Source organism: Musa acuminata, chromosome BXJ3-1, assembly GCF_036884655.1.
Source record: "Musa acuminata AAA Group cultivar baxijiao chromosome BXJ3-1, Cavendish_Baxijiao_AAA, whole genome shotgun sequence".
Taxonomy (NCBI): domain Eukaryota; kingdom Viridiplantae; phylum Streptophyta; class Magnoliopsida; order Zingiberales; family Musaceae; genus Musa; species Musa acuminata.
The window spans coordinates 6,664,604-6,684,546 of NC_088349.1; the positions used below are offsets into that span (position 1 = coordinate 6,664,604).

Consider the following 19,943-nt stretch of genomic DNA (forward strand, 5'->3'; position numbering starts at 1 on the left):
TGAAATGCTGATTGTTAAGCTAAATATGAGGAGAAGAAAGCAGCAGGTTTTGAAATCTGTTTCCCCATATTTTAAGCATCCTCGTGATGATGCACATTGAAGATATAGTGAAGAATTTATTAGTTGGATTTGACAACTGTTTGATACAAGTAGCCATTTTGACAAATTTTATGCAGATGATGTTCTGGCGCTATTCAAGATTAACTAAAAACCTGCATCCACAAATTTTATTTCTTGGATGGTATTTGATGTTTTTGTTCCAAATCCTACCTGTGGCTCTCTACTCCACATGGAAACTCCATGACAATTCATCCATTTGGGCAGCAGCTTGGCAAGGTTGAGTTATTTTAAGTTCTAAAACACTTCATAATCAAGAACAGAGTAGTTGTTGTAATCGTCTCGATTCAAAGTATCTTCCATAAAGCTCTTATCTTTGTAAAAGAATATTAAAGAGATATCAACTTGTAGAACTGTCTCACTACCCTTTCTTTTAATCCATGATATATATATATATATATATATATATATATATATATATCTTTTTGCCAAGCACTGTCGTGTTTTGTACGAGACACCGAATCCCGTGGACTCGTGGGTGAGCACGTGTCTTATATATTTATAGATACACAGTTCTGTCTTATCTTGTTGCCAAAACTTTCGTGTTTTGTGGGAGACACCGGATCCCGTGGACTCGTGGGTGAGCACGGGCTTCATTCTTATACAACGGTCGCGTTTTTTTCTTCGTAATCTCTACCACATGAATCACTCGACCACATTATATATTTAATTGGGAGGGCGAGAAAGTCCATAGTCTTCCGTCTCTCTTCCATGGCCACTTCCAGGGTTTGGATCTCGGCGGCGTGCCTTGCCCTCCTCGTCTTCCCCTCCCTCCTCTCGCCTGCCCTAGCGGAGGAGGAAGAGGAGGCGGCAGCGGCGGCTGAGTCCGAGCCCTCGTTCGTCCTCACCCTTGACCACTCCAACTTCTACGACACCGTCGCCAAACACCCCTTCATCGTCGTCGAGTTCTACGCTCCATGGTAATCCCGTCGCTTCCCCTCTCTTGTCACCGCTCGTAGCACAGTGGATCTGTTGTAGGACATGGTCACGAGTTTTCTTGAGCTTGGATCCCTCAAAGCAGATCCGCGATCCCTTGAGATGCTTGATTTATCTTTCCTGGTCATGGAACTTCTCTTTCCGCCTCCATCCATGTGTCCAATTGTGGAGGTGCGGCGGCTACGAAGTGGTTGACTTTGGCCGTTCTTGATGCTACATCGTGCATGGGCTGTGCTATTAGGAGATTATTTCTTTTTTTAACAAGGATTTGACGATTGACATATGTTTTACAACTCCTGGTAGTTGTCTCAGAGATCTAATTTGTGTAGCCGTTCCTTTTGACGTGGATCAGATCGGGATTATTACTTTCCGCTTCTTGGTTCTGAGATCAATCTGTTAATATTTTAGATCTCAAAATTCATAGCACCATATGCTGTGCCGAATAAGCATTTGTTATATCTACCTGTCCTGTGTTCACTGATGTGCTTCTGTTGCAAGGACTTGCTTGGTATTCCATAACTTGACAGAGTTAGTCAAGTAAGTGGTTGCCCTGACTGGTGCAAACTGAGATTGTATGGTTTCCGAGAGTAGAAAGAGTTACCAACTTAAGGTTCAAATACATTTTCTCCAGCCATTTTGCCGTAAACATGGATCAGGACAGTTTAATATATTAATTTCAAAGCTTACCTGCTATTTGTAGTTCACACATGACATATACATAGTTATCTTTAGCTTTTCTCTGTTTTCTTTCCTGATCTGGAAATATTTTTATGTTTTTCTTGATAGGTGTGGTCATTGTAAGAGGCTCGCTCCTGAGGTATAGTTTCCACAACATAACTGAGGGCAATTTCTTTTAACTAATTTAACACAAAAAATAAACAATCATAATTTTCCTGATTGTTCTTTGTTTTGTGCATGTAGTTCGAGAAGGCCGCATCAGTATTGAGTAAAAATGATCCTCCAGTTGTTTTAGCTAAGGTTGATGCAAACGAAGATGTAAACAAAGAACTTGCATCAAAATATGAAGTCAAGGGCTTCCCTACACTCAAGATTTTCAGGAATGGAGGGGATATCATCCAAGAGTATAAAGGTCCTCGGGAGGCTGATGGAATAATTGAATACTTGAAGAAACAAGCTGGTCCTGCATCTGCTGTAATTAAATCCTCAGAGGATGCTAGTAACCTAATTGTTGATAAGATCTTTATTGTAAGACATCCATTTATTTTGTTCCATTTTCTCTTTTGTATCTCTGCCATACTTGCTGTCTCTCAAACTGGTTACCATCTTATAGGTTGGTATATTTCAAGAATTTTCTGGGGAAGAATTTGAAAATTACATGAAGGTTGCTGAGAAGTTAAGGTCAGAATATGATTTTGGTCATACATCAGAGGCCAAACTACTTCCACGTGGGGATCCAACAGTAAAACTACCAGTAGTTAGGCTGTTTAAGCCATTTGACGAACTTTTTGTTGATTTTAAGGTGATTTTGGAAACCCAGTTATGATTTTTTTATCTGACTGCTGTTGAGAACTCAAGTATGTGTTTACATAATAAGTCCTAGTCAATATGATCATTGTCTTTTAATTGCCCTACTGTGTAAAATTCATTTGTGCTGATACAGTAACTTCTGGCATCCCTTGCAGGATTTTGATGTTGATGCTCTGGAGAAGTTTATCGAATCTGCAAGTATTCCGGTTGTCGCTACTTTTGACAAGGATCCAAGCAATCACCCTTTCCTTATAAAGTTCTTTAACAGTCCTAATAGCAAAGTAAGAAGCAGATTTGTATTTGTTCTTCTCATTTACTCCATTTTTACTACCTGTATTCATACCAAGGATTCAAGTTCCTGTCTCAGACCATACCTGTCTTTGGTTGCATCGGTATGGGACTGGTAAATACCAACACTGGCACATGGTACACTAGCATACCAATCAGCACGGACCAAAGAGAGAGGGAGAAAAGGAGTGGAGGAGAGAAGAAGGTCAGGGGCAGTGGAGAGAAGAGGACTATTGTTGACAGTCAATAGTCCTCTTGGAAGCTGTTTTGGCTGTCAACAGCAGCACTTCTGACAGGCTGTCCAGCTTAAAAATAGTTAAAAGAATTTGAAAAAGACCAGTTTGACAGCCAGGAGATGTCAATAGGCTATCTAGATTTTTTTTTAAAATAAAAAAGACCAGTTTTGAACTGTGTGAAATTGTCTGGTCTGCGTATCAATTCCTAGTCAGAATGGTAAATACTGGTTGGTATGTACCGATCCGACTAGTTTTTTGAAGCTTGATTCAAGAAACATTCAAAATGATACTTTGAACAACCATATTCCTGCCCTATGCAAGCAATAAACATATTATATTGATGAAGAAAAATTAAAAGCATTAGGATGATAATGGTATATTAAATATTGCATATCATGTTCTTTTTTCCTAATTCATTTTGGTTCTTGATTTTCCTGGCATCTTTGTCATTGTAGATGTATAAAAATAGTGTTGAATATTTGTGTATTGTGAAATTTTACATCCATAAGTCCTATGGGCATGCTACTGCAGTTAAATTGTTCCCGCATGCATGTGGAAATTGCAGCCAACTCCACAACTGTGGGTGTGTTTCTTGGTTTTTCTGTTTGGAAGTACAGGGCTTTTTTTCTATTTGCCTATGTTGAAGTTGTGATAACTATGATCCCTATGCTGCATAACATGCTTATTTAGTATTTGTTATTTTTCTTCAATGTGACAGCAGTGTTCCATCAGATTCTCTCTGATAGTTAGAGGTAGTTGCTTATAATTCTCTATAATAGTTGTCACCGTTAACCATCTAGATGCAGTTGGAGAATTCACATTTTCTGACTGAGGGGGTGTTTTTTCAATGTTCTTTTAGAAAGCACTTAACTGTAGTATGTTGCTTTATTCATGTATTCAGATTCCTTCTTTGTTGGATATTGTAGCTCAAAAATTTTAACATTATTTTCTCCTGTGGATATTTTCTTACTTCTATTGGTATATCACAATCCATAGGCTATGCTTTTTATGAACTTCAGTGGTGAAAATTTTGATGCATTCAAGTCTAAGTTACATGAGACTGCTGAGAATTACAAGGGGAAAAACATAAACTTCTTAATTGGTGACCTTGATGCCAGTCAAGGTGCCTTCCAGGTTTGTTCTGGTGGACATTTTTGTCTTTATCTTCTTTTGGCATCTCCTTATTATTCCTATTAATTATGTCTTCCACATGATATAAACTCAACAGTATTTCGGCCTAAAGGAAGAACAGGTGCCTCTCATTATCATTCAAGAAAATGATGGCAAGAAGTATCTTCAACCAAAAGTCAGCCCTGATCAGATTGCTACATGGGTGAAGGACTACATAGTATGTTACAGATTGTCCTTTTTTGCTTGATATTTGCAATGATACATGGGTGAACTCAGCATCTTCTAATATCATTTTACCATTGTAGATCTCGTCTTTTATCTAGGTTGTCCATGCTCGTAGAGGTTGACATCTTTATGTGTAGTAGTGTCATAACCATGATGCAAGTATGCAGTTATATGTGTGGTTCATGCACCTTGGAATTAGAGCTGAAATGACAATATGTCTGTTTCATAAACCCTAGTGCTGATCAAGATTAAAATAGGGTACAACAAGAATATTGAATTTTCCCATGAGAGTATATATTTTTTTAATATTATAGTTACGTTTAAACATATGATATATCTGAAGGTAATAATGAACAAAAGTATTGTGTATAAAGTTTTTATGGGATGTCAAATCCCCTCAAAAGATAATTTAGAATCCTTCAAAAATGAAATTTCAAATCCCATTTGTTCAAACAAAAACTAGGAATGATAATCACTCACTACCATTCAATAATCACTCACTACCATTCCTTTCCGGTTTCCAAATCCAAGAACCAAACGTCATGTAAGTTGATAACAAGGTAGGGGATTTTGGTTATACGATAAGTTATGATTCTGTTTCCGGATACAATAACAAAATTGCCACCTGAATGAAATTTTAGGGACTAGACTATTTGAAATGTTTTGACTATCCAACGATGACATTTGATTTTGCTGCATGTATGCAGGATGGTAACTTAAAGCCTTACAGAAAATCAGAGCCAATACCTGAAGTTAACAGTGAGCCTGTCAAAATTGTGGTGGCTGATACTCTCCAAGAAGTAGTTTTTGGCTCTGGAAAGAATGGTTCGTTCTTATCCTAAACTCACACCTTTAATTAGCTTGAATTGTTGGACTTGTTGATTTATAATTTAGTTGGCCTAGCTATTTGATGTTAAAAATTCTTTTGTTGCATATTTTCTAACTGATTCTAGAATCATAGAACCATTGGTGAAGCTTCTATTTTCCTTGCAAAAGTAGTTGCTATAATTTGTGGTGGATGATTTTGGGAAAGTGACTGAGGTCAGAAGGTTGTCATATTAGATTACCAAGTAACATATTATGGTTGTAATTATTTATGACCTGCAGAACTGGTAACTTATTAAGTTTGAATTTGTTGTCTTAATTGGCTGGCCTCAAGATTTAGATACTTCTTAGATCGATGTTGGACACAGTTATTAGTAAGGAAAATTAGTGAATTGATTGAAGATTTTTGAAGTTGTAATTATGGAGTATAGTCCTTGAAAAATTTTCACATAGTTATAATAATTTTACCATAAGGTGCTTGCTTCAAATTTTAACATAGTCATAATAATTTTACCACAAGATGCTTCATGGTCTAGCATAGATTGGCAAAAAATGTAGCTTAGATTCATGCAGACGTAGCTTAGATCTGCAAGGAACAATTAGATATGTGAAAATCTAGCCTAGATCCATGCATATCTAGACTACTTTGGTAAAAGTCAAGCATAGGTCCATTTATATATAGCCTAGATTCATTCAGATCTAGCATAGATATGCATGGATCATGACTTGAATCTTGCAGATTTAGGCTTCACTTTTGTATATCTAAGTTAGATCCTCCAAAATCAAGGCTTAATCCATGTGGATTTGAAGTCTGGACTAGGTCTAAATGGACATAGGCTAGATTTTCATGGATTGAAGTTAGCTCCACATGGATGCTGCTTAGATTTTTGCTGATCTAATCTAGATCCACGAAGATCTGATCCTTGTAGATCTAGGCTCAAGTCATGATCCTCATGGATCTAGCATAGATTTGCATGATTCAAGTCTTGATTCTTTCAGATCTTGTTTCAATCTGCAAGTTTCAAGATGATCCTTATGGATCTAGTCTCAATCCATTAAAGAAAACACCTAGATCCTAATCGAGACTCGTGAAATAATTGTTTTACGAGATAAGAAATATATTCCTAACAAACTAGGAAGTTATTAAATTTGAAAGACAAGGTTTGGGTACAAGATAAGAAATCTATTCCTGTACTTCTTGCAACGAACTAAAAAGTGATTAAATTGAAAGATAAGGTTCGGGTTTACCTATTTTTGGAGAAACCTTGGTTCGGACCTCAAGATTGAGGATTTAATTTGTTGAGATTGACTAATTTTGAGAAATCTGCTATTTGGGTGGATACTGTAATTTGGGTGGGAATTTGAGAGGGATTGAAGAGGAATGAAAGAGGAGAGGATAGAGGGGAAATGGCAGGTTAAAAAGGTTACATTATTCAAAAAATATTTTTATGGACAAAATTATCGCACTCACAAGGGCAACAAAATGAACATTTGGAGGCCTTTGCTTTTTATGTCCTTTGATTTGTAGATGTCCTTTTCATAGAATGAATAACGTATTTGATTAAAATAAGGCATCTTATTGCTATATAAGGTCATGATTTTGCACACCTGGATATGATTTCTAGATGTATTATAACCTTTCTTCATAAAAGACCTTTAAATTTGATCAGGTTTCATTTCCCTGAAGAACATGTCCCATTTAAGTCCATATCTTTAGGGAATAATTTCTTTTGGTGTGACCGATACACATACATGATTTGTTTTGTGGAAGAAGAATAAGACACACACACACACACACGTGTGTATATATATATATATATATTGGTCCCAAACATTTTAATTCACTATGCTAGAATATATATCTAAGCCATTGGATCATGTTTTTAGATTAAGCAAACATAGAGCTACTTGAAGTGTGTTATATAGCCTTGTGTCTTTCAATTAGACAAATTTTGTTGAAGCTGCTATTTACAGAGTATCATATGCTATAGTTGTTTAGGAAGATGCTATTTTATAAAATAAACTTTATTTTTATCAAAAGATATGTCACAAAAAATGTTTGCCTCTACGACGCCCACCCTTGAACTGAACAATATGATTTATAATTAATTCATAAACTCTTTAAATCAGATGTTTATTATGATTCTTTGCACAATTTCTGATGTTTTCTTAATCCCTGATATTATTTGTCTTGCAGTTCTGCTTGAATTTTATGCACCTTGGTGTGGGCATTGCAAGAAACTAGCACCTATTTTAGATGAAGTGGCCATCTCATTTGAAAATAATGCAGATGTGATCATTGCAAAGATGGTAACCTTATTTATATTATGCTTCTGATTTGGGATATTGTGCTTTCTTTTAAAGATATTGTTTTGATAGTTAGTGCAATGCCTACTTCTTAAGTTCCTTCCAATTATGTGTGACATGACAACTACTTACAAATCTTCATTATTTATATATTTTTCGTATCCTTATTTTTGGTTCTCATATGAAACATCATGGTGACTAGACAGTGTTACGATCCACAATCAATAGGTTACATTGTCATAATGAATTAGAATTTGAACTAACTTCAATGTGGTAGCCTAACCAAGGTTTTCAATAAACAGTCTTACCCCAGTGAGCATTAGGATATGTTTCATTGCATGAGGGGCAACAAATATATGACAAGGATATTAATATATTATTGACATATATCTGAATGGATTTTAGGATAAAAAGATCTAGAATTGCGAGGATAATGCAGTTTAAAGTTTCAAGCAAGGTCTGTCATACTGAAGCGTATCGCCCATACCGGGTGGTACATACCGTCCGACAGGTTACCGGTACATGGACCGTCTCGTATCGCTACAGTACTACAGTATTAATATATTATTGACATATATCTGAATGGATTTTAGGATAAAAAGATCTAGAATTGCGAGGATAATGCAGTTTAAAGTTTCAAGCAAGGTCTGTCATACTGAAGCGTACCGCCCATACCGGGTGGTACGTATCGTCCGACAGGTTACCGGTACATGAACCGTCTCGTATCGCTACAGTACTATAGTATTTTACTGTAGCACTACTACAATATAAAAATATAAAATTATTCGATACACTAGGATGTACCGCTTGGTATGCCCTGATGTACCGCCCGGTGCACCAGTACCATACTGTACTGAGCCCGGGTTGAAACACCGGTACGGTATGATACGACGAACCTTGGTTTCAAGACATATTATTGTGCTAAGGTCTCTTGGAGTTTTAAGTGTTGGGTGCTAGACTGATTGCATGCACTGTTGAAGCAAGGGACAAAAGCTTAGTAACATATTAAATAATTTTAAAATTAGCAAATCTACAATTAGATATAATATCATTACTAAACAGTCAAAAAATATTTGGCTCATTAGCTTAAGCTTCATACGGTAACATGGATGGTGAAAAAAAAAGAAGAAAATAGCAGAGAGACAACAGACAACATATTAGTAAATGACGAAACAGATGCAAATAAGAAAGAAATGAAGAATGGAAAAGATGAGGACAATGAATTAATATTTCAAAACTTGATAATTTGATCTATCTTACCTTTTCAATAAAGTAAGGAATTCTTTATTGCGTAGCCTTCTTTTTTCAAAGAGCTGATTTTTTTCCTCTGTGCTGAACTTTTAGTCATTTAAGAAATAAAAAAACTGATATGATATCCAGCATCGCATAGATAATATAGCATGAGTTTTGGGGTTTTGACTTTTGTAGCTGGTGGCTGCCGAATTTTGACTTTTCCACACTTCCAATACTTCCCCACATCCCAACAAGTCCTAGACTTCCTCGTGACATCATCCATAAATGTGGAAACCTACCTTTACTGCACATCTCAGTTAATTGGATTCACAACCTGGGTAGCTCGAACTTGTTATTGTTTTTCTAATATAAATCAGATTTCTTTAACAGGTATTGTGGTATAGAATCAGAATTTAATCCACTGGATTAGGAGGGATTTTTTTGAAATAAAAATCAATTGGTGATGTTTTGATCATGTATATGGGTTGCTTGTTAATTCATATATACTAAATTACTTTGCAATTCCATGCAGCCATAAATATGTAACGTTTTTCTGTAGCACCGCTGTATTTTTTATGTTGAAACCTCCCAACACCCTTGCATTTTTCACTCACCTGGTATGAAGGACTTGGGCCATCCATGTTTGCACCAACTTTTTGTTGATGGAACCATGGTCCTTCCCTCACCTCGTCTCCGGCCTCTGGTCTATTGTCTTGAATTTTTAATTGTCTGTTTCCTACATATCGTTTAAGTTAAAAAATAATTTCAAGTTGGGATATTTTGCTCCTAGTGTTTATGCTTACATAATGCTATTGTTTCCACTTATCAGATTCTTTACATGTAGTTCTGTTTGCCTATTCTTATTTCTCACTGTGATGTGTTTCTGATAAGTGCAGTAACTGAAACATTTTTAACTCCTTTCTTTCTCTTTGTCATCGACATGTAGGACGCAACAGCAAACGATGTTACAAATGAATTTGATGTTCAGGGTTACCCAACACTCTACTTTTCATCTGCAAGTGGCAAGCTTTCACAGTATGATGGAGACAGGACAGCAGAGGCTATCATTAACTTTGTGAAAACAAATAGTGATGCAACCAGTCAGCCTGACTCACCTCATTCTGCAAAAGATGAACTTTAATCACGGTGTGTTCTGGGACCTAATTTTCCATCGTATTTGGCATAATATTACTGAAATTGGTTGACTTGTGTTTTCTTATTGTAAGACACTTTAGCTTTTCTAACTTTGGATCTACCATTATACTTTATGCCGCATAAAAGCCAGATATATTTCTTTCTGCTATGATATGTTGATTTCTAGCTAAAGCTGTGGAATTTTCTGGGCATTCAGGATTTTGTTTCTTCAATATAGGTCATTGAATTATAAGGTTAAGGTTGTGGAATAAATTAGAATCAGGTCACACCATTTTGTCTTGTTAAGGTTATAGCTTGGAAATTGGCAGAAGGAAAAGCCCGTAGCTTGTAGGTCAACTCATCGACAAAATAAGCCATGCCTTTGTTCAAAAATCATATGCAGTTCTGCATCAACCCATGGAGACTGGCGTAGAGTGTGTATTGACCTGCATAGTCAGCATGATTTCATGCTTTCCTGGCTTTGTAATGATTTGCCAGTACCATGACATCAGGACAGGTATGCTTGACTGATTCTCTTAATCCTTGAATATAGGTGATGTTAACAAAAGTTTTTGCTACTTAGTACCTTTTCAGATACCAAAGTTTGGTATTAAGTTTTGGATAAGTTGTAGTGGGATTAGGCTAGAGGGTGAATCAGTCCAATGTTTATGATGATGAAAATATCTAATGTCGGGGGTGAAACAGCTGTTGGAAATTTATACAGAGTTGATGATGGGCTTCTTGGAATATTGCCAACACCCTATCATGAAATATCAGTGTACTTTGAAATTCTTATTTTAATCATATAACATACACATACAATCTGATTTTTGCAGATCATGATTTAACATATCAGTCTGATAACTTGACTAATGACCGGATTGGATGAATTATAATGTATCATCAGCCTTCATTTGTTCCATTTTTTGGCCTGATCAGATTAAATATATAATATATTACCACTCTTTAAATTTTGTTTAATTTTGTATCTATGATTATATATGAATTCAGAATTTGTTTCAATGGTGGGTTAGATGGGAAGCAAATGAATAATTCTGAGCTATAGTTGAATGGGGGCTCCGATTCTTAATCCAAACATGGATTCTTGGACTGGTCAAAATTTTTAGGACTTGGATAGACACATTAGAATGACACATTTACTCCACTAAAGCTGCAGGAATCACCTCACGGGAACAGGGATACACGAAATGACTTGTGGTTTAGATAAATGAAAAAAAAAAAGACCTGGTTGGCAAACTTTTATTTCTGTAATGCTCTCTTAGAACATTCGTCGTTCTGTACTCTGATTTTGTTAGTGGTTTGAATTGTTGGTAGTGGTTTTGTATGAATTCAACCTCCCCTTTGGACGAACCAAAGAACCGTAACCAAGTGCTATGATATTGTATTTGCTAGATTAGTTGCTTGGCTATTATTGACAATGCCATCGGGAACGCATGCTGATGGTTCTTCTAACTGCAGGAGTCATCTTGTTAGCTGTAGAGGGAGAGGAAGACAACTGTTTCATGGAGCTACAAGATCAGCAGAAACTATGCTACTATGCCTTAATCCAAATAGCCTAGTAATAAAAGGCATTTCTTTATGCCTGATTTTGGGTTTTATGGCAGTAAGTATGGTTAGAGAACTGTTCTATATTTAGAGGATGATGTAATTTCATGTTTTATGGCAGTAAGCATCAAACTTGTTGAGAATTTCTCAGTCGCTGAACTTACCAATCTATCATTTTGCTGACACATCAACTGTTGCTTTCTTGCTCACCTGTTGCTTCTGAGATCTTGGTGGTGTTGTGTTGCGATGGCCTAATGTGGGACATGACTACATTAATTTACATTGAAGGGCTTCAAGTTTTACGTTTTTACTACATGCATGCCACTTTGATCCTTTTTTTGGCGTAAAAAGTTATTTTTATCGAATATTTAAAATGGCCATCAAAAGAAAGGTCTTTTTTTTATTATTATTATCTTTATCTGAACACCTTGATTGAATTTAATATCAGAAGTAGATAAAATTTTGGATTGATTTATAGGGTTTGATGAGTTTATTATCATCAACTTGATTTAAATAATTTGGATCAATAGGTCTAGTTCATTAAATTAATAGATGTGTTATTCTGTCGGATCGTGATTGTGGCCATCTTCCTCTTCTTTCTCATTGAATGAGATGTTAAGTGGAGTGGAGCCTGGACAAGAGTGTTGACCATCCCAAGCATTTCGGATCACTGAACTACAATAACTATTGACTACACAAATGAACAAGAAGAATTCGCGCTGCATCCTAATTTGCTTTCATCATTCTTCGACTTCGTCGGTCACAAATTTCCCAGTTCCTGGATTCAATGCAGCGAAGAAGAAGAAGGCAACGTTGAATAGTACCAGCGGTTCGAGTTCACTGACCGGCACTCCGGTCTCGATGTTTAGCTGTGCCAATGCACCCTTTCCTGTGATTATTTCCCCGATAATGGAGAACGCAATGCCCAGCTGCGCTAATCTTCCAACAAAGAGCTCGTTCGCTTTCGTGAATCCGAAGAGGGGCCCTTCGAGATAGGACACGGATCACAAATCAGTAGCTGAATCCAAGTGTTGTCTTGACAACGGAAGAAGAAGATGGAAGAAGGCGGAGCTGAGAGCTTGTGGTTTACTTTACCTCCTTCCTCGAGTCCCAGAGCAGCTCGGAAGCCCTTCCCCGGGGGGATGACAGCCTTCCCGAGCCCGGTGGGAGAATCATCGACAAACTGTCCTCGGTCACCGAGCGCTCCTATTGCTCCGAGGAGGGTGAAGAGGATGAAGAAGAGGAGGAGCGGCTCGGCCTCGTAGATCGGTATGCCGGTTTCCAGGTTCAGTTGTGCTAGGATTCCTTTCCCTGTGATGCCTTCTCCTAGCAGAGAAGCCTGCGGATATGATCGAGTTTGAGTACGAGAGGTTGGAATGAGAAGGGAGAAGACGCAGACTACTCACTGCAAACCCCAGCATGGCGACGCGGCCAACGAAGAGCTCGTTCTGCTTGGTGAACCCAATCCCCCCGGAGGTGCCAAAGATGCCATCCTCAACCTTCGGCTTCTTCGTCTCCACCTGCGGCAACAGCATCAACAACCGTGATCAGTGCGGAGATCCTCCTCAACAACTAGTCCCATTAAAAGGTCTAATGTGACGTCAAGTCGCAGACCTTCGCTGGAGGAGCTTTGGTTTTAGCCTTGAACAAAGCGAGAGTTGGGAAGAAGGAAGAAGAAGAAGTGGAAGGCAGGTGTCTGCGAGGAGTCCGAGGAAGGAGGAGGTCGGAGAACCGCGTCGGTCGGAGCCGGTGAATCTGTGCCTGGAGCAATGGCTCCATGGTGGAGCTCAACGATCGGCCTCCAGTGCTGGCCAATAGCACGGATTGAGCCATGGCTCTGTCTCGTACGGTGCACTTGGTTTCTGCTTGCCTTCAAACACAGAGTGAGTGCCATATATATAGATCAAGTAGAGACGATATTTCACGTGAGATCTCAAGGCAACGAAGAGACCACGTCGTCACTCCTCTTTCTGTGGCTTTGGAGCTCCTCAAGCTCACCCCTCAAAGCTTGTGATCTGAGACAACTCCACGCGTACAGGGGAGTCCACGGCAGCATGAAGAAGACGACATTTTGTGGCGATCTTTCGTTGTCCAGTTTCATAGTAGCAATGAAGAGCCCGTCATGTTCATTTCATTTCATGGTAGCAGTCACTCGGATTCTTTCTCAAATAAATTTTAATTTTTTTTATATTATAATAAAATTAATATTATAATATAACTATTTACATATGTAATAAAAGAAAACGCAACCAACTCTTCGCTCTGTCCTCCTCCGTCGCCTCCCAAGAAATCAGGGATTTCAAATTGTAACTCAGCCGGCCATGTCAACCTTCTGCGGATTCTTCGGGGCCGCCGTGGCCTTCGTCTTCTCCTGTAATCCTCCCTTCGATCGAATCCCAGGGCTCCCGCGATCCGGAATATGGCTTTGATGGTTCGGTTTCGTCTCCTTGTGGGGGCATCGGGGGCGGCGTGCGGGTCGAACTTGATGGGCGTGATACGACGACCGGAGCTCGGGAGAAGTCGATCGTGCGCGTCGTCTTGGCCGGAGTGCTCGGGACGCGGGCGGTGGCCATCGCCGTTATGTTTAGCAATAATATTGTAGACCCTAAGGCCACCTCGTACTACCTTCTCGAAGGCTGCACCCACCTCTCGTTAGGGCTGGCATGTGGCCTCGGTGGGCTCTCTGCGGGGGTGGCGAGAGGGCTCGATCGGGATGCCGGTGTCAGGTATCTCTTCTCCGACCTGATCTGGTTTCCCCGTTCGTTGGAATGCTTTACATTGGCGTTTTTTATTTGACTTCGCTGAATGGCACTTCTTTCATATTTATAACCCATGGCTGATGACCTGCCAATAATGAGGATGATTAAATGTTTGGCTTCTGCTTTTAAGCTTATTGTGATTCAGCTGTCGGAATGTGTTAGCAGGAGATGTGCTTAACTAGTACTACTCACAGCTTATGTGCTTGAACGACTTTGATAGATTCCATTGTTCCAAATCTTAAATATTGTTTGCGGTTTCTAATCTTGAATTGGTTCTTTTTCCTAAGGATGATTTCTACTTGGTTATCTTCCAGCACTACTAAGCTTTGACCTTGTATCTTGAAATCGTTGTTGTCTTCTAAAATTTCTAAAAACTTGTTTTCTTTTTCCCGACAGAGTATCTCCTTTTTTTTTTATTCTCATAGAATATCTCTTATTTTTTTCAAAAAAAATGATATCACTCTTGACTTTCATTCTTTTGATTGCTACCATCACCCTTTGTCTGTCGTTTCGATCGCGCCCTCTCATTTGTCACCTCCACCCCTCGATCGTCGCATTCGTCATGCCCTCATCTATTGCCTTCACTCTTGTCTTATCGTCTTCGCCTCTTGTTCGTCATTGTTATCACGATGGTTGAGGTGGACGATCTCTTAAGAGGGCGACTAACGCCAATGAAGCTTTTGCCATTGGTGAGGGATGCAGCATCAACTACAACAGCGGAAGAGATGGGAAGTCGATGAACTACTAGGGTATTAGGAAGTGGTCGTTGTACGTTGTGGAGATTCGAGACCTAACCTAACCAAGGCCGTAACATCCTCGAATCCTAATGTAGCACTAAGGGTATTCAAATTGGTTTAAACCAAACTGTGAAGGGTCGAGTTGAACCAGATTATTATTTTGATTCGGTTTGAATAAAGTAAGGTAGTTTGAATTGGAATCGATTTCGATTTACCTAACTGAATCGATTTAAGACCAATTAATCGATTAATTGATTTATAATTTTAAGTAATATAAACATATTTTTTTTTAATAAATCGATTCAAGTTAATTGAATTGAACTAGAATCTTGATCTAATTGGATGAAATGATAATATCTATAAAATTGATCCCACTAAAATTAAGCATTTTGGTCCATTTGATTAATCAATTTCAATTAGGCTTAGGGTAGTGAATTCAATAAGATTGATATCTTTTAAATTAAAATCGATTCAATTCGAATCAATTAACTAAACCATCAGTGAGTCGGTTTGGTTCAGGTTCGATGTAATTTTTTAGTTTAATTTGAACACCCCTAGTCAGCACTATCAAGTGTTCCACCCCACCTAAGAGGCTTGTCGAGAGATCGCTTAAGGCGATGAGGTGAGGGTGAGGATGGCGAAGTACGAAGCTAAGGGTTGAGGCAGTGGGCGAGGGTTGAAGTAATGGAGGAGGGGTAAAGGCAATTATGGATGAGGTAAAGGCTGTGCTAAGATAAATAAATAAGGATCGTCCTATTAGAAAAAGTGAAAGTTTAGGGGTTTTTTTTTTTTTTTTTTTTTCTTACTTGCATCCATAAGTGTGTCTAACATTCGTCTTTAATTGGGTCGGGATAGTTAGCAAGAATATATTATCCCGAACACAGCCCTGGGGAGTTCATTCTGTCTATAACCACTTCAATGTTTCTTGCACCTAATCAACTAGCTATACGTAGCAGCAAAGATCTTGATAACTAGCACCTAATTTAGCGCTCACTTATCGTTTGCATCAAAGAAAAAAATCTCCATAATAAGTATTTTCTTCCTACTTATATGGATAAAACTGAAACCAATCACGAATCATGTTTCCACTGAATGAATTATCGCTCGGGAGAAAGCTTTATTCAAATCATAGGACACCCATTTTTCACCGCCCAGAAACTCTCCACCTCGGTGAACCTTCTTTTTTCTCGCTTCTAAAGGCATGATTTATGAAGTTCCAAGTCTGTAGCTGTGCCGTATTCAAGAGCTTGGTTGCTCGATGATGAGCCAGGATTCATATCAAAAGGACGCGGATTAAATTGCTTGTTTAATCCGCAGACGAATACAACACTTATAGCACGTCCTTATTTGATGGCTAACTGAAACTACCACAGCTTAACGAACTAAAAACATACCACACTATGAAGCTTATCTTGTTTATTTATAATTCAGATTGAGATGTCCACTAATAAACTCATAAAATGCCGATAGACAACATGACAAACATAGGTTAAGGATAAGCAAAAAACAAAATTAAAAAAAATACTGAAAACATTAAATTTCCAATTTCCATACTTCTCTACGTTGTCCATTGGTGACAGGTTCAAACCCACCCATCTAATCACTTCAACATGTCACACATCTACAAAATATATCAACATTTTTTCACGCAATGTATGAAAACTGAACAAAGATATCCATTGTTTGAAAGAAAGGGGGCCGAGAATGTAAAAAACCTGATTCTGCATGCCTAAAGTTAGATTTTAAATTTCAAATGAACATAGATCTAGAAAAATCCTTAGTCAAAAATTATAACATAAAATGGAAAATAATGCTGCTATAATTGGAGAACAAAGAAGCTTCAACCCAAAGCAAACAGACCATGGAATTTAAAGACATGTCACTGTTTCTATAAGAATTATGCATCTAATCAGCAAGTTTTACAAATTCTAACAAAGCCAACAATGAATCTGATTCAAAAGCAAAAAATGATTCATCTAAATGCTTAATTTCATATAATAGGGAAGCTTCTGAAGAAGGGTAGAGCCACAATCTACTGAAAAGAAGCAGACGCAGGGCCAGTTCCATATCCTCCACCTCCGCGGCCAAATCCAGGTCTACCACCAGTGCCCTGCACGATTTCAAAAGTTAGGATGGATATACCACTCCATGCAGATTTAATTGCAGAACCACAATCAGGAAAACCATGAAAATACTCTCATTTCAAATAACCTTTATAAGGCACAGAAGAACATCACTGAATTGGGTCATAACTAAACATTGCAAAAATACTCTCATTTCAGATAACCTTTACAAGACACATGAGAACATCATTGAATTTAGGTGATAACTAAACATTACAACAAACACATTAAAAATATTAAAATATTTCATTCCTGTGGTCACGTGGAAAAAAATTATAATGAGTACCTAATTAAGAATTATAAGCAACATAAGAATTATAAGCAACAGCATGCTTGATAATTTGTCTAAGATAGTACAGAAAAAAATATGACACAAAATAATATCGAACACCATCAAATGAAAAGCCTCCTGAATAAGTTTAACCAGCTCAATGTGTCTCGAATGACTGTTATGAGATACAAAAGGACTGTATTGATCACTTTTCCTTTGGATCCAAAAAAGTAATGGATGCAAGTTCTTCTAATATATATATATGTATATATGTATATATATATATATATGTATGTATATGTATGTGTGTGTATATATATATGTATATATACATATGTATATATATACATATATATACACACATATATACATACGTTACATACATATACATATATATAGATATATATGCATACATACATATAAATATATATACATACATGTATATAGACCAATAAAACAAAACAAACCACACACACACACACACACACACACATATATATATGGTTATGTATGTTATTGTTGTATATTGTGAGATAGAAGTCAAAATCCATGGCACATAAAAAGAAGCAAAAATTATTGAACAGGACTATTTGCAGTAAGAATATGGCTTATCTTTCTGCACAGCAATCAACTCCAACTTAAAAACTCACTTATAGTACCAATAACTTTCTTTTTGAAAAACATAAATAAACCATACGACATTCCACAGTTGAAATTTATGAATTAACAATGAAGGCAGGAAGAAGCTGCAAATTGGCATTATGATTATAATCATGGATATACTTCTGAACCTTCTGGCGCCCCATATGAAATTCCAAATGAGCAAGAATTTAGACTTATAAATTTTAAAATCTTAAACATTTACATATCTTCCTTCACTTGCCCATTTTGGAGACCAGATAGTTCCACCATCTGTCATATGGATGTCTATGATAGTATGATACTACTGAAATATTTAACACTAAATAATTTTTTCTTTCAACTCTAGCAATCCACCCTACAGAATACAATTAGTCAGTATGGCCAAAGAATGCTTATATCTAAGTAAGAAATAAAGTAACAATTCTCTGTGACCAGATCACACAATTCTCAAAAGCAGTCTATGCCATCAATGCATTAGCAACAAGAAAGTGCCCAAAATTTGATCTCAATCAAGTTTCGCCATAAATGCTTTCTTTACTAATTTTGATAAAAAAAATAAAGGCTAATGGATATGGATATCAAAACTGAGGTGATGCATACCCTGAAAGATGGCTGGAATTCAGGTGGTGCACCGCCCTTGTCACCAGCATCACCTGGAGGACCCCCAGGACGAGGACCTCCCCTATATCCATCCCTATCCCCAAATCTCGGTCTATCTCCCTCGAATCGGGGTGGCCCCCTGCCAAAACAACACACTAAAGTGAATCCAATCTCTTCACGAGGGAAGAGCAGAAATGGAGCAACGGATCGGAGAAACTATAGCCGCACCTGGGGCGGTCGCCAGGAGGGCCGGAGCCAAACGGGCGAGCCGGTGGCCTCGCGGACTTCTTCAGGGTTGCGGGGACTATCTCCGAAGGAAGGTTAAGGTAAGTTCTAAGGTACTCAATCCCATCGTTGGTCAGGTACCAGTAGTAGTGCTGCCACGCGAAGGTCTCCCTCACGTACTCCCTCGACTTGAAGCTCTGCATCAGCTTGATCACCTGCAGATTGGGCACGTCGATCTCTGGGTGCTTGGCGAGGTTGTAATCCTTCTTCGCGAAGAGCACCCCCTCTGCACCCACAAAGAAAAGCATCAAGTCAAATCCAAGAGAGTAAAAGAAAATCCCATTAAGCATTAGAAACCCTAGAGGCGCACCCTGAAAGAGGTACTTGCAGATCTCATGGCGGTTCTTCTTGGGGATGATCTGAGATAGAGGCGCAAGGGAGATTAGGGAAGAAGCAATTGAGACCGAGGGAAGACGAACGCGAACAGCACAAGAGGTTCGAGATCGTAGCGTTTCTCACCATGGTAATGAGGGAGAGATCGCAGCCTTCGCAGGAGTCTCGTGGGAGAGCCGACCAAGGGAAGCGCAAAGCAAACCCTAGTTTTTTCCCTCTTCTTATAGTGGCGTTGATGGGCTGGGTTGGGCCGAACGATGGCCCATATTACGGCCCAAATTGATTTGTTAAGGCTATAGAAATATCGAAAATATTAGGTTTTATTATTATTATTATTATTATTTTATATATATATATATATATATATATAAAATAGTTTCACTTTTTCGAATATTTTGAATAATAATTTTTATCTAAAAATAAATTAGATAATTTTAAAAAAAAATAAAAAAAAAATTATTATATCAAGTGACATAGATTATGCTCGCATGTGGGCTTAGAACATGAGAATGACCACTTATACAAATAATTTACTAACCAACTGAAATAAATTGGATGATTTGTTAAGAAAAAATCCTCAATTTTTAGGAAAAAATTGAATAATTTAATCATATTTGAACCTCACCTTATAATTATTGGACAAAAGTACGTCTCAAGAAATTTGAAGTTATATGATTATGGACTAACAAACGTAATATTTTTATTTA

At 37.8% G+C, this 19,943-nt stretch overlaps 3 protein-coding genes across 3 annotated transcripts; 1 reads left to right on the forward strand and 2 right to left on the reverse strand.

Annotated features, from left to right (window-relative positions):
• Positions 1–750: 750 nt before the first annotated feature.
• Positions 751–11,671, forward strand: LOC135628814 (protein disulfide-isomerase-like). The gene is made up of 11 exons (XM_065135738.1): positions 751–1,037; positions 1,840–1,870; positions 1,975–2,259; positions 2,345–2,533; positions 2,697–2,822; positions 4,062–4,199; positions 4,294–4,413; positions 5,129–5,246; positions 7,444–7,556; positions 9,733–9,932; positions 11,400–11,671. The coding sequence occupies exons 1-10, from the start codon at positions 829–831 to the stop codon at positions 9,925–9,927; spliced, it is 1,524 nt and encodes a 507-aa protein (XP_064991810.1). The 5' UTR covers positions 751–828; the 3' UTR covers positions 9,928–9,932; positions 11,400–11,671.
• A 459-nt stretch (positions 11,672–12,130) lies between these two features.
• Positions 12,131–13,361, reverse strand: LOC135628815 (photosystem II 22 kDa protein, chloroplastic-like). Its single transcript, XM_065135740.1, has 4 exons — positions 13,101–13,361; positions 12,893–13,006; positions 12,582–12,825; positions 12,131–12,471 (listed from the first exon to the last, which is right to left on the reverse strand). Exons 1-4 carry the CDS (start codon positions 13,317–13,319, stop codon positions 12,227–12,229), a joined length of 822 nt encoding a protein of 273 aa, XP_064991812.1. The 5' UTR covers positions 13,320–13,361; the 3' UTR covers positions 12,131–12,226.
• A 3,460-nt stretch (positions 13,362–16,821) lies between these two features.
• LOC135628766 (small ribosomal subunit protein eS10z-like) lies at positions 16,822–19,423 on the reverse strand. The gene is made up of 5 exons (XM_065135663.1): positions 19,363–19,423; positions 19,214–19,262; positions 18,847–19,129; positions 18,619–18,757; positions 16,822–17,092 (listed from the first exon to the last, which is right to left on the reverse strand). Exons 1-5 carry the CDS (start codon positions 19,363–19,365, stop codon positions 17,015–17,017), a joined length of 552 nt encoding a protein of 183 aa, XP_064991735.1. The 5' UTR covers positions 19,366–19,423; the 3' UTR covers positions 16,822–17,014.
• Positions 19,424–19,943: the final 520 nt, after the last annotated feature.